This window comes from Amblyraja radiata, chromosome 16, assembly GCF_010909765.2.
Source record: "Amblyraja radiata isolate CabotCenter1 chromosome 16, sAmbRad1.1.pri, whole genome shotgun sequence".
In the NCBI taxonomy this organism is placed as follows: Eukaryota; Metazoa; Chordata; class Chondrichthyes; order Rajiformes; family Rajidae; genus Amblyraja; species Amblyraja radiata.
In genome coordinates, this window is record NC_045971.1 from 13,902,794 (window position 1) to 13,917,420 (window position 14,627).

Here is a 14,627-nt window from a genome sequence, read left to right on the forward strand (position 1 = left end):
GGGCAAAATATAAAGTTTTTGCTCCAATTTAAATGGGATTAAATGAGCAAAAATAATGGAATGTGCACATCACCACTTCCTGTCCCACCAATATTTTCTCTCCTGAATGTGTACTTTCTAACACTAAGCACAGTCTTGCCTACAAGGTTATTCTGTCCTTGTAAGGCCAGACATAAAAATACGTAGTGGTGTTTCTGAGATCATGGCTGATATATGCCACTACTCCGATCCATATGCCTTTTTTCCATATCTGTGATATACTTGAGAATATCCGTGATCTCAGCATTAAATTGCTTCAGCATGTCACATTTAGCCATGACTCTTTATGCTTTATGATCTCCTTTCTCCAACAACCCATGGAAACAATACTTTTAAATCAACACAGTAATTTTAAAAGAACCACAGTAATAAATATTACCAATTAATGTACATTTTGTTATAAATGTAAGAATTGAGGTTATGAGGTAATAATTGGGGGTATCAATTCCCTTCCAGTAGATGACATCACTAGACGCACTTGATCCAACCACTGCCATGTAACTCATTACACATCATCTGTGTTCAATATGTATTTCAGAGTATGACATTGAGAAAGCCATTGCCCCAAGACTCTGAATTGCCTACTCACATCAGGAGGCAGTTTATGCCTTTACTGTAGAGCTGTTTGCTCTGTTAATGTCACGTGTAATGATTCTATCAAATCAAGTAAGACGAAGATGTTCATGAAATTAAGTAAATGCTTTTGATTTCCTGTTGCAGTAAACATCACTGAATTTATTATTGGATAAAATCTACGTAGCCAAATGCCCCTAAAGGATCTGTCCTGGGCTCCTCCAATTTTTCATCTGTGTCCTGTTCCTCATCTGGAATATATTGTTCTTCCTTTGCCTCAACAGACAACTTTGAGAAAAGCATATGTGGTTAATGGATCAAAATATTTGAATTACATTCCTCTGCCTATTTTTATGCACGGCTGAAATGAAGAAATTAATAGATGTGCCATAATTATGTATGAGGCAATTTAAAAATGAATGTCCTGACATATTTAAATGCAAATACTGCTGGAAGTGTTCCAGATAAGCCCTATATTATAGGTATGACAGGAAATTAGATAACCCTGCAACCCAAATTGCATTCACCTCATCAACTGGACAATGTAAATGGAGAGAAGGCAAACATTGAAATACTATTATTGTGCAAAGTATAGGAGCAAGAACAACTTTCTATGAACTTTCTGAAACCCATAACAGATCATAAAATATATTAATATTTGTCATCACAAGAAATGTCATGGCTTGTTGCATTAGAGGGGCATTAGTTATAGACATTCCTTTGTTCAAAGAGACAAGACAGGTAAATGGATGCTGTCATCAAATTGTTTTAAAAATGAGCTGAAAATCAAAACCTCATCAACGGAGTTTAGACATTTCAGAAAAAAAATTTAGTTAATTGTTTGGTGGAATACGGGATTAGATTCCAGATAACATTGGTCATTTCTCAATCTGAGGTTATACAAAGGTTCTGGAATGTATTTAAAAATATGTGATAATGAAGACTCACTTGTCTCATTCATTTCACATTGTATGTTCTGTGTTCTATAGGAGCAGCACTTTCACTAATGGATAAGGAGGGATTGACTGCCCTCAGCTGGGCATGTCTGAAGGGACACTTGCCTGTAGTTCAGTCCTTAGTAGAAAGAGGTGCTGCAACAGATCATGCAGATAAAAATGGACGGACACCTCTTGATCTTGCTGCATTTTATGGTGATGCAGATGTTGTAAGTATCTTGTATACAAAAGTATTTTAACACTGTTGACTTGAAAATATCAACAGTTGCTCACTATTGTTTATGTTTGGCGTCCTGGAATATCACTTCACATTCCCTATTTAAACAGCTGTGCTTGAATCAAAGGAAGGGATATTGAAAACCTAAATCTGGTCAGATTTTTTCATTAGATTCATTTTTGGTTTGTTTCTCTCAGATTTGAAAACCAAATAATCTGCTTTAAATTAACAGATGGGTCAAAACTGTAAAAACTGATAATGTCTGAAGAAGGGTCCCGACCCGAACATCACCTATCCATTTTCTCCAGAGATGCTGCCTGACCCGCTGAGTTACTCCAGCATTTTGTGTATCTTTCGTAAAAGCCGATACATTGTTTGACCATATAAAAACACCTATAGTTAGACATGTAGGTGGGGCAATGTATTTGTGCACCCTGACATGGATTAGCTGTGAACTGGGTCATGAAAGGTAAATACTTTTCACCAGCTCCTTGACTGATATGAAAATGGAGTGCCCCCCCCCCCGCCCCCACCACACACACACTCACACACACACACACACACACACACACACACACACACACACACACACACACACGCGCGCGCACACACACACGCATACACACCCACACACACGCATACACACCCACACACGCACACACACACGCACGCATAAGCGCACGCACACACCCACACGCGCACGCACACACACGCACACACACAAACACACATAAGCCTGCGGGTCGGGCAGTATCTCTGGAGAAAATGGATAGGTGACGTTTCGGGTCAGGACCCGTTTTCAGAAAGACTATCATCACTGTTAGTGGGCCCATCAAATCTCTTTTGTTGTTTTTGGCACGACATGTTATAAAAATTATATTTATGTCACATAAAGACTGTTTTAAAACATGAAACTAATTTAACTGAATACAAAATATACTGCCTATCTTGCTCCTGGCAGCCAATTTCATCCATTCAGTTGAATGGACAGTGTTATGCTTGCACAGTGCAGGCTTGTGACCTTATATACTTTAGGTTTAACATTAATTTAAGCAATATTTAATATGGAGATTAAAAAGCTTCATGTCAAAAGAATGATGAGATAATTCTACTCTTAATGGTGATTTATTCAAAATACAATGTTTACTTGAAGGATATTTAGATTTTTTTCCAGAATTTCTGGTAGAGAATCAAAATGCTCAGAAAACTAACATTTAATTATTTAGTCACTGAGTTGGATACTGTAATCCTGACAACCTTTTGATCTTGCAGACATTTCAAATGTGGTTGAGTAATGCCTCTCACTCCATCTCCTGTATATACTTGTTTTGTTGATTTTTTTTCACTTCTTGTTCCTTCATTTTTACTGTTGTCACATTGTCATTGTTTCGTTATTCCTTTTTTCATTCCTGTGCGTTACTGGAAAAAAATCATTGAGACTGCAAGATGATGAAAGATGTCGAATCACAGTGCAATACAACACAGAAACAGGATCTCTGTGCCATTATACCCATGCTGTCTATCAAGTAACCGTCGATTCTAATCCTGTTAAGCAGCACTTTAGTTTAGTTTAGAGATACAGCGCAGAAACCGGCCCTTCAGCCCACCGTCCGCGCCGACCAGTAATACCCATACACTAACACTATCCTGCACACAAGGGACATTTTATCATTTTTACCAAAGCCATAGTAACCTATAATCTTGTACGTCTTTGGAGTGTGGGAGGAAACTGGAGCACCCGGAGAAAACCCATACGGCCATGGAGAGAACGTAGAAACTCCATACAGACAGCACACACAGTCAGGATGGAACCCGGGTCTCTAGCGCTGTAAAGCAGAAAATCTACCGCTGTGCCACCGTGCTGCGATTTGGGTCTGTAGCCCTCTATATCTTGCCAATTCAAGTGTCCATCTAAGTATTTCTTAAATGTTGTGAGAGAATGTAACTCCACCATCCACTCGAGTAGTGCTTTCCAGATTACAAACATCCTCTGTGCGAATAGGTTCATTCGCAGATCCCTTATAATCGCTTGCCCCTTATCTGAAACCTATGGTCTTTAGTTTTAGTGTTATATACCTTGATCATCATTACAGTGCAGTGCTGACAATAATGTCCAATAGACTATCCCCACAATGAATTCTAAGAAAGAAATAAGGGAGAGGGCTATGGTCTGATAAACAAGGCATTAGGAATAGGAAAGGAAGGGTCTGCGTGGAGTGTTAGAGGCAGGGAGGACGTCTGCACAATGCACGTCAACCAGGAGAAAGAGTCTGCAAAAAGACTAAAAGGTTGGGACCTGGCAGATGGAATCAGTAGAGAAGGTCAGGGCAAATCCAGTGGGAATGGCAATGTCACCTTCATTTAGTTGTTAGCATGCATTGATTAGATAGGTCATGAAGTCACATAATCATACAATGTAGAAATAGGCCTTCAGCCCAACTCGTCCATGTCAACCAAGATGCCAAGATCTACGTTGGTCCCATTTGACCCATGTCCCTCTAAATATTTTCCATACATGTGCCTATCCAAATGTCTTTTAAATGTTGAGCAAAAGCAGAGTGCTGGAGTAGCTGAGCAGGTCAGGCAGTAACTGTGGAGGGAATGGGTAGGCACTGTTTTGGGTCGGGACCTTTCTTTGGACTCCTGAGGATGGGTCCAAAGAAGGTCCTGACCAAAGAGTCTTAAGAAGGATCATCACCCAAAACGTCACCTTGTTTATTCCCTCCACAAATGCTGCCTGACCTGCTGAGCTACTCCAGCACTTTGTGTTTTGGTCAAGATTCCGGTATCTGTAGTTCCTTGTCTCTCTCTCTCTCTCTCTCTCTCTCTCTCTCTCTCTCTCTCTCTCTCTCTCTTTTAAATGTTGTTAGTGTACCTGCTTTTACCACTTCCGCTGCCAGCTCGATTCTGATACCCACCCTGCTTTGTGTGAATAAGGTTATCCCTCAAGTTCCTCTTAAATCTTTCCCCTCTCACCTTAATGTGGAGATGTAGGTTTGGAGTGTTGGTGAGTTGAGCATTGGCTCTTGATGATCAAAGTTGTTGGGGGATGAAGTCTATCAGATGATGAGGGCATCTGGTTTCCGGGAGAGTCAGTTGTGCAGGAGGTTGTGAACTTCAAAGGATCATTGTCTCAATCTCGGTGAGTGGAGAAAACAGTGGCCCTAGAAATTGTGGGATGCATTGGTGATCATTTTCCAATGTTCTCTCGACTCTGGATCAGTTGCTGTGGACTGGAGGGTAGCCAATGTAACCCCACTTTTTAAGAAAGGAGGGAGAGAGAAAACGTGGAATTATAGACCAGTTAACCTGACATCGATAGTGGGGAAGATGCTTGAGTCGATTGTTAAAGATGTTATAACACCGCATTTGGAAAGCAGTGACAGGATCAGTCAAAGTCAGCATGGATTTATGAAGGGGAAATCATGCTTGACTAATTTTCTGAAATATTTTGAGGATGTAACGGAGGGCCAGTGGATATGGTGTATCTGAGCTTTCAAAAAGCCTTTGACAAGGTCCCACACAAGAGATTAGTGTGCAAAATTAGAGCACATGGTATTGGGGGTAGGGTATTGACATGGATAGAGAACTGGTTGGCAGAAAGGAAGCAAAGAGTAGGAATTAACGGGTCCTTTTCAGAATGGCAGGCAGTGACTAGTGGGGTGTCACAAGGCTCGGTGCTGGGACCCCAGTTATTTACAATATATATTAACGATTTAGACAAAATCTAGATCCAGAAACAATGCTATGAGGCTGCAGGGTGACTTGAATAGGTTGGGTGAGTGGGCAGATGCATGGCAGATGCAGTATAATGTGAATAAATATGAGGTTATCCACTTTGATGGCAAGAACAGAAAGGCAGATTATTATCTGAATGGTGTCAGATTTGGAAAAGGGGAGGTGCAACGAGACCTGGGTGTGCTTGTACATCAGTCACTGAAACTAAGCATGCAGGTACTGCAGGCAGTGAAGAACACTAATGGCATATTGGCCTTCATTGCGAGAGGATTTGAGTTTAGGAACATGGAGGTCCTACTGCAGCTGCACAAGGCCCCGGTGAGCCCACACCTGGAGTATTGTGTGCAATTTTGGTCTCCTAATTTGAAGAAGGCCATTATTGCTATTGAGGGTGTGCATTTTAGGTTCACCAGATTAATTCCCGGGATGGCGGGACTGATATATGATGAAAGAATGGGTCGACTGGGCTTGTATTCACTGGAATTTAGAAGGATGAGAAGGGATCTCATAGAAACATAAAATTCTTAAAGGATTGGACAGGCTAGATGCAGGAAAAATGTTCCTGATGTTGGGGAAGTCCAGAACCAAGGGTCACAGTTTAAGAATAAGGGGTAGGCCATTTAGGACTGAGACGAGGAAAAACGTCTTCACTCAGAGAGTTGTGAATCTGTGGAATTCTCTGCCACAGAAGATAGTGGTGGCCAACTCACTGGATATTTTCAAAAGAGAGTTAGATTTAGCTCTTAGGGTTAAAGGAGTCAAGGGATATGGGGAAAACTCAGGAACGGGGCACTGATTTTGGATGATCAGCCATGATCATGTTGAATGGCGGTGCTGGCTCGAAGGGCCGAATGGCCTACTCCTGCACCCATTTTTCTATGTTTTTATGTAAGAAAGGGGAGCATATGAAGGATGAAAGATAAGTATAAGATTTGTCAGGCAGTCCTAATCTGGTGTTGCTCGATTAAAACCTACCTATCAGGGAGTGTTTCTCACTGGTTGTAGCCTGGACACTTTGGTCTAATTTTCCCCACGGATGCTCCAAGGAACTTTCAACAGAAAATGCCATCATGCATTGATTTCTGACAAGGAGATCACATTCGATCCTCGTATGAAATTTATCTGGGGATGCTGGCAGAATTTCCAGACTGATGGAAAATGACCTGGAGATGGTCATAATCTCATTTCACTCCAGGTAAAGTCAATTTCCAACAAGGCAATAGTAAATAAAATATTATCCAATTCCATTTCTAGGCAATAATATATTTTTCCCTATACTGAATTGTCTGTCAAACAATATTTCTGCTATTCTCAATCATACTGATAAGTTATGATCACTAAAATATTTAATCCTTTGATATTTGTATTTGTTAAACTTGTTGACAGGTGCAATACCTTGTGGATCATGGAGCAATGATTGAACACGTGGACTACAGCGGAATGAGACCTCTGGACAGAGCAGTGGGGTGCCGCAATACAGCAGTGGTGGTCACCCTTCTGAAGAAAGGAGCCAAGATAGGTAGGCCTTTTAGAGACAGTCCCTCCTCCTTGCAGTGAGTGTCATTAGACTGTTTGGAGTAGATATGCTTTTCATTGAAGCAGGGGGCTAGATTTGACATTCTCTTTTGAAGTACAAAGTGAATTTATGTTCACTTTTGTATGAGAGTGACTGCTTGTATTTAAAAGAAAACCATACATTCAAACACCATCACTTTACTATTCATGGATTACGTTTCTATGTTGGGAACATTAATATGGAAATGATGTGTCTAGCCTTTGTTGTCAGATTTGCAGTAACCTGTGAACCTAATATCTTCAGCACTAAATTAAACTTTGATTTCACACAGCTTACTACAGTGTGCAATGCATTGACCTTGAAGTCACTGTATTCAATACTGCTAAACATGAAGGTAGTTGGATTCTGATATTCCAGATGGTTCGAAAGGGAATTACATTTGTGAGGTTAAAACTAGGAAAATGGATTACGTCCGAAATAGGAACATCAGATAATCTAATGTATAGATTAATATAACTGGGATTACTGGATCAATATCTATTTAGAAAGCATGTGGCTACAAAAGACATTCATTAATTTATCACAGTGGAGTCCAATGAACCTCTGCTGTTTGGAAACATTGGAAATCTCTGCTGGAAAACAATACAGCATATATACATATCCAACATTCTAATTTTTAAGTAATTCCTTTGAGATATATAATATTTTTTCCCATCTATTCACCACCAATGGATGAAAATCTTTCTACGAGATGCATAAAGGCATCTCAATGAGAAATCATAATGCAATTCCATGTAAATAGTAATTTGAAAAAAATTTGATTGAGCAGTTGGAAGTTACCAAGAGAGGATAAGAGAAAGAACATCCAAATGCAGCGTGCCAGCTCATGTTTGGTCTGGGTGAAAATTTTGGATTTGTGTCACAAATGTTCCATTTCCAAAGAAGACTTTTCTCATTGTTCTTTCAGTTACATTTTGGTGGAAACAGTATAAATGTATTGCCTACCTCTAAAAGCTAGAGAAAATGGTGGAATCAGGAAGTAAAACCAAATCATGGCAGTTTTAGAATTGCATGAATTTAGCAGATATCACACAACTAAAACTTTAGTTCTTTTAAGCACTATATTTGGTATTGTCCAAACAGATGAAAGTTAATAAGGATGCAGATTATTTTTCATGTTGTTCGATTTTCAATCGGAAGAAAATATATTTAACTTTAAACATTTAGTGATATTTATTACAACTCAACTACAATAAGTGAAACTTAAAAAGAAATGTGACAAAAATTATTAATTTTGGCTGACTGTAGTATCTTGAAACCCCAACAATGTTTTACTTCATTGTGAATTAATTCTGTTATTAGAAGGAAGAAAATCTAAGGAAACACGATTCTGGAAATGATAACACATCCCAATTTGTTTCATCTTTGTTTATTAGCCTGAACTTATATCGTAGTGACATTGATCTGTGCTTTGGTCTTTTCACAACACCGTGCTGCTATTCCAGAGCAAGAGAGTCCAAGCTTCATGCACTCACTAACATGCTTGTTTGCAGCCTCAAGGGACAAGCATGAACTTTAAATCCAATAGCAAATTTGTCAACAATTTCCATTTTCCCATTAACTTGTTGGTACCATTAGATTTTCATTGGGATTCGAGGTTTAATTGGCACCGTGACAACAGTGCATGACAATACACTTTTCCAACCCCAGGGTGCATAAAATTGAAAAATATAAATAACAAAGTAACACAATCAGAAGTAGAAGTGGAATCCTATGGTCTTGAATACTGATTATCCAAATGTAGGGTTTGCTGCATGTGGCCTGGACACCTCTTTCTGATCTTATGATGATCTCCTTTGATATAGTCTCATCTGATACTTTACGCTATGCTGTAAATGTGGATGAAAATCAGGTGACACTCCCACAGAATGCATAATCCTCAAGGTCGTCAGATTGCTATTCCTCTGTCATCGGCTTTCTGTATGTTTCTGTATTTGTTGACTCACTAACACAATTTCTCTGTTGCTGTATACTAATAAAAACATTTTCTGCAATGATGGCACTGTTTTCCTTTAAGTACCTGACATGATGTTTTGCAAGATAGGGTAGTGATTGCCAGGAATATGTCAGTATTTGCAGAAAACCACTATTGCAAAAAAAATCCTGCAACAACACTTGCTACGGAAGGCTTCGTCTCAAACATCTTCAAAACAACTATCACGATACTTCAGAGAGTAGTTCAATGGATGTGCAGCACTTTGGATAATGAGTTCATGATAAGGATCCAAATAATAAAAGCTTGATCTTTCTACCATTTTGTCATGGGCAGGGAATGCTATTGTAATTAAATCTTGCTGATGGAACACTCCTCAATCATCTTTAACAATGTTTGCAAGAGAATGCAGAATTGATCCTCAAAAGAATACGCAAAGTTTTGTCTTTTTGATGTCTCAAGATATAAAACATTATTTCACACACATTCATCTAAGCTAATACGTCCATCTGAGCTAATACTTGTAATTTTTCTGTTGTATTGAGTTTTCCTATTTCTGAACTTTCCTTATTACCAAGGTTGATATGAATTGATGATTTAAACTCTACAGATGATTAAAAAGAAAATTATGTATTTCCAGTGCCTGATTCAGACTTTAATAAGACTGAAAAAGGACACAAAAGACATAAGTACAATTTCAGGAAAAGGAGGCTATACAGTCCACCTTTCTATAGTGTCTTCACAGCCGAATCTGTCTTTTGGAATAATTTTGGAAAGTTTGCTTTCAGCCACTCTTCCAAAAGTACATTCCAGATAAGAATTATTTTCTGTCTGAAGAAGAGCTCCTGGATGTCTGTTCTCCAAAATACTACCTTATCTTGCAAATGAGGTTTAGTTTGGAACTGTGCTTACAGTTACATTTTTCTATTTCCCTTTATGTCTTGCTTAGCTGTACAAAGTCACCACTTTGTCACTTGTGTCTGCAGGTGACGGTATCATGTTTTCTTAATTACTCTTTATATTTTGGTTCTCAGTCACTCAAACAGAATTTGGACCCTGTTTGGGCAGGGCCAATTGAGTGGCCGACAGTCTTCGTTCTTAATGGTTTATGAAAGAACTTAAACTCTGTTAGAAATGTAAAAAGTCTGGAGTGATATATTAATGCTTCTACAGCTTTTTTTCAGAAACACAGTTAAATTATAGCTATTAGTGTTTAGTCTTAATATTGATGTTGCATCCTTATACTTTCTGATTGCTGATAAAGATCCACAAGTGTTCCACATTAAAGTCAACCAATCTATTTAATGCAGCTGGAAAATTATAGTCTCATCAGTTCTTCCTCCATACCTTGCTTGAAGCTGCGTGCAAGAAGTTTTGCACACTTAAACCATATCATGCATTTCCTTTAACAGGGAGACATTTCTTGAAGCTTTTTTCTCCGTGAATTTTATTCCAGATTACTGTATAGAAATCTCACAAAAATTCGCAGTGGATTTAGTGCTAAGGAAGGTCAGATAAAGTAACTTCTGAGCAATTATCACTGATGCCCAGAGTTATTGTTTGAGAATCATTTACGATACTTCATTGAACCTGATTTGCAATTCGTTTTTTTTTGTTTTATTAATTACTTTGCTTTTGCAACCAATTAAAATGTGATGTTATATCAAAGACTGACTTTGCCCTCTGTTAATCTGCAAGTTCCAAGTTTTCCTGGGTATAATGGTGCAGTTGCTCAGGTGTAGCATTCTCCTGTACCTTTTGTATCAAAAAAAATAATAATGTGAGTACATTGAATGGTGGGCCAATTGCAGCCAATTTCTTAATCCTTTCCTTAACTACTTTTCTGGCATAAATTCATGCACAGCTACATCTAATAGCCTTCTCGGATCTACAATAAATTTAGCACTGGCTAGTCCACTGCTGCAAATTATGTTATGTTCACTTACCAATTGGACAATCCACTGTTCAATTTTTGTCTTAAAGTAATTTTGTCTTCTCAAAAAACGTAGTTTCTCTTATTATTCTGACATTTTATTTTAAAAGATTGCAGTAGAAACCTAAAGCACGGATAAACACCATTAGATATTCAACCAGACCTACCTTCTCTCATTCTGTTCTCCCTTTCCTTCCCACTTTAAATGTTTTTCCATTTCCCTTTTAAATTATGCTAGTCTCTCACAACAGTCACTTGTGATAAAGTATTTTTTTAATCAAATAAAAATACCTTTAAACTTAATTCTTCAATTTTCGTACTATGGTAATAATTTTCTAACCAGTGGATTCAAATTTGTAAAAGTATTAGAATTAAAAAGGCAAGCATTTTCTTAAACTGTTCCCTTTTTAACTGGAATCTCTCCTTGTTGGTATAATTTCAGAATATCCTTTCTATCACTGAATAGCTTCTGATATTCTGCCTCTTAACAGCTAAAACAGCCATATGAAATGGAATCTGTGTTCTAAGCTTGTATATATACACTGTGATTTCCTTGCTTTTATAATAGATGCCTTTATAGAAACACTAGAATCTTGTTTGTTATTTCATTTTCCTTGACTGTGTTATTCATTGGAATTTCCTATAAATAACATAATAACCTTTCAAACTTCATTTACGGTAGATGCTGCCATGCAGATTCCTGTTAACCTTTCTAATTTGCATTTAAGCCAGCTACAAAATAGTTGACTTCTAAACATTGTTAATAATTAGGGATAGAGAGGAAACTAAGCAAATATACTATTTGCAATTATTGAAACTTGCACTTCAAATAAGTTACTAAACTGAAGAAACATTATTATTCTTCTGGAGTTATTTTTAAATTTAATCTTAATTGCCTTCTGTGATAAAGTTCTACCACATTGAGTCTCCATGCTAAGAAGGAAGTAATAACAAGCTAATAAGCTTTTAATCAATTAGGTGAGATACATTTGGTGTTTTTCTTACTAACTTTACTCTGATGCCTCATGGACAGCATGCCAGCATGGGAAGTCTACCTTATTTTCTTACAAAAACTGATTGCAGGCAGATGTTTGGATCATGATGGAAACACATGATGGATTAGAGGGAATAACATAGTATTAGATACATCAATTCTAAAACAAAACAATATATATATTCTCTAGGAAAAATAATTACAAAATAGAACTTAACAGTGCAGTTACTTTCCTTAACAGGAAATGGAAGATATTGAGAATGCATTGGAAATAATAAAATGCTTTGGCGTGTTGGATGAGAATTAGACAGGTTGTGGTTTATCATGAATTGATCTTGCCTAAAAGTTCATGTATGTAAAGAAAGTTTAAAAATTTGCTTCAAATCAAAGACATTTAAATCACGTACTGCCAAATACAGCTTTGGAAATCTTTTGTCCTTCATTTCTGATTATGTTTAATCACATTTCTTATGCTGCAATATCTTGTTTGATGAATTACCTGTTGCTAATTCATGAAGTTTTCCACTTATTATATTCAGCCCAACTATAATACTTAACAACACAATACAGTTACAGTATTTGGTTAATAAATGTTCTTGAAAATCAAACAGTGTACCAACATTGTTGGTTAGATTAATATTAAATATAGTATTAAAAATGGAAAGTAAACCTTTGATTTTTTTTCCCCTTTTTATTTGCTAATGTAAATATTACATCATTAGGAAGCAGATCCTCTGCCCAAACCATTGGCATATATGGAAGTTAAAGCCATTAGCAGCTCTTATGAGATCATATTTTAGAATACATTAATGTTCATTACCTGTCTGTTAATGAAACATTTCAATGTATATGTTGCCTCTTCAGTGGCCGGATGTTAGACGTATAAATAATAAGACACCCTTCCTCATCAGGTCTTTGATTCATTAACGTAAATGAACCAAATGATACAAAAAGTGGTCTACAGATTTTAGACATGGCACTGACACATAATTGAATGCTTCACAATCACATAGTGACTACAGAAATGAAAATACAATGTTATAGATGAATTGATGGAGCTTTGATTCTGCATACTGCTGTTCTGTTCCAAAAGGGGCTGCAATGATAGCAGACAAACACATTCAGTGTACATAATAGAATGGTCATCATGTGGGATATGTCTTTGAATATATGTTCCCATATTCTTTTACCTGATTGGTTACTGTTATGGATCAAAATGATGTACAGTTCTTGGCCATACGTATGTATGGGTTCAAGCTTTGTGTATGATTAGTGGCAAAAAAACCCCACTAAGTCTTTGTTATTGAATTGTATCAATCCAGCATTTCAAATGATATACCAGATTTATATATTTATAAGATGCAGCAAATTCAGTGCACATTTAAACAGTGTTGTTATAAAAGATTATTTTTTAAGTGTTTTCTGGTTTGCAAACATTTTTGGTTATATGAACAGATGTTTCGTATCAAATGTTAATTAATGTAAATTTCTTCTTAGCTGGATGTTTTTTTTGTTCGGCTATTATAATATCAGAAAGTCTCCAGGTTAATGAATGTAGGTTTTTGCTCTTTTTACAGCTCAATATTTTGTAGGATCACCAACAAAGCAGGCCCCGGATATCTTTAGTATTAATTGTGATGATGTAGTCTCTGAAAGACTTTAATGACCACCATAATGCCTTTATAGTAGAAAGCATCAGAACCTTGGTATTTCATCCAAATCTGTTAAATAACCAGTTAACGATATGATTAAATGTAATTGTCATGAAAGCTTTCATGTCACATTATTTTTTTTTCTCTTGTAGCTAGTGTAATACATTTGTTCCTCAGTGAAACTTTATATTAACAGTGTTTCATTGATGTTGGAATTTCGTAAAAAATCTCTTGAAAATTGAGACACAATTTGTTGTTTTCTTTATTAATTGCTCAAAGATGTTCAGAAACTTGGTAAATTGGCTGATGACCAACATTTTCATCCTGGGATATATTTTTAATTAAACTTACTTTGGCCACCAGAAGGGCAAAAGGAGAACATGGATATATTTCTTGAAGCTAACAAGAGCTTGTGTTATTCCAATCTTTTTTTCTACAACAGGGAAGTTATAAAGAGCCCTCCACACTGAAAATTACAGAGAATCCTTTTGTTTCGCACTTAAGCCTAAAAAGGCATTATCACTTGGAAAATATATCTGGAAATGAACACTTTTGACTTAATCAATTTGGTTACTTGTCTGCTGTTTGTTATTTGGTAGGAGTGGTGTAGAAATGAGCAATACTTTGTTCCAGTCATACATGGGGAAAATATGTATTTTTGGTTGTTTTTGTTATTGATGTTAACCAATGGAATATTACCATTGAATGCAATACTTTTGGATTGGTTGTGTATCTAACCATCAAGTTTTTAATCTATATCAGGGTTTCTTCTGTTAATATACACTTCTCTTTAATTTCTACGTGTTCTTGTATACTTCAATGCTACTGCCTTGAATATGATATTCAGAAGAGATAAGTCTGATCTCACTGTCATTATGTAACATTTTCAAAACCATTTAAAAGTCATGATAGATATTTATTATGAAGTGGTTCTGATGTACAACCCAAAAATAGAAGTGGATGTGGGGTCAGAGAAAGTCAACAGCATTGCTGCTGGTTTTAAGTTTGAGTGGGGA

At 36.9% G+C, this 14,627-nt stretch overlaps 1 protein-coding gene across 18 annotated transcripts in view; it reads left to right on the top strand.

Moving 5' to 3' along the window:
* Nucleotides 1-14,627, top strand: part of tanc2 (tetratricopeptide repeat, ankyrin repeat and coiled-coil containing 2) — a 438,455-nt gene that overhangs the window by 397,300 nt on the left and 26,528 nt on the right. For all 18 annotated transcript variants that reach the window (XM_033035116.1, XM_033035119.1, XM_033035120.1 and 15 more), the window contains 2 exons: nt 1,602-1,777; nt 6,910-7,042. In XM_033035116.1, the coding sequence (XP_032891007.1) occupies nt 1,602-1,777; nt 6,910-7,042 (309 nt within the window). The remainder of the gene's footprint in view (nt 1-1,601; nt 1,778-6,909; nt 7,043-14,627) is intronic.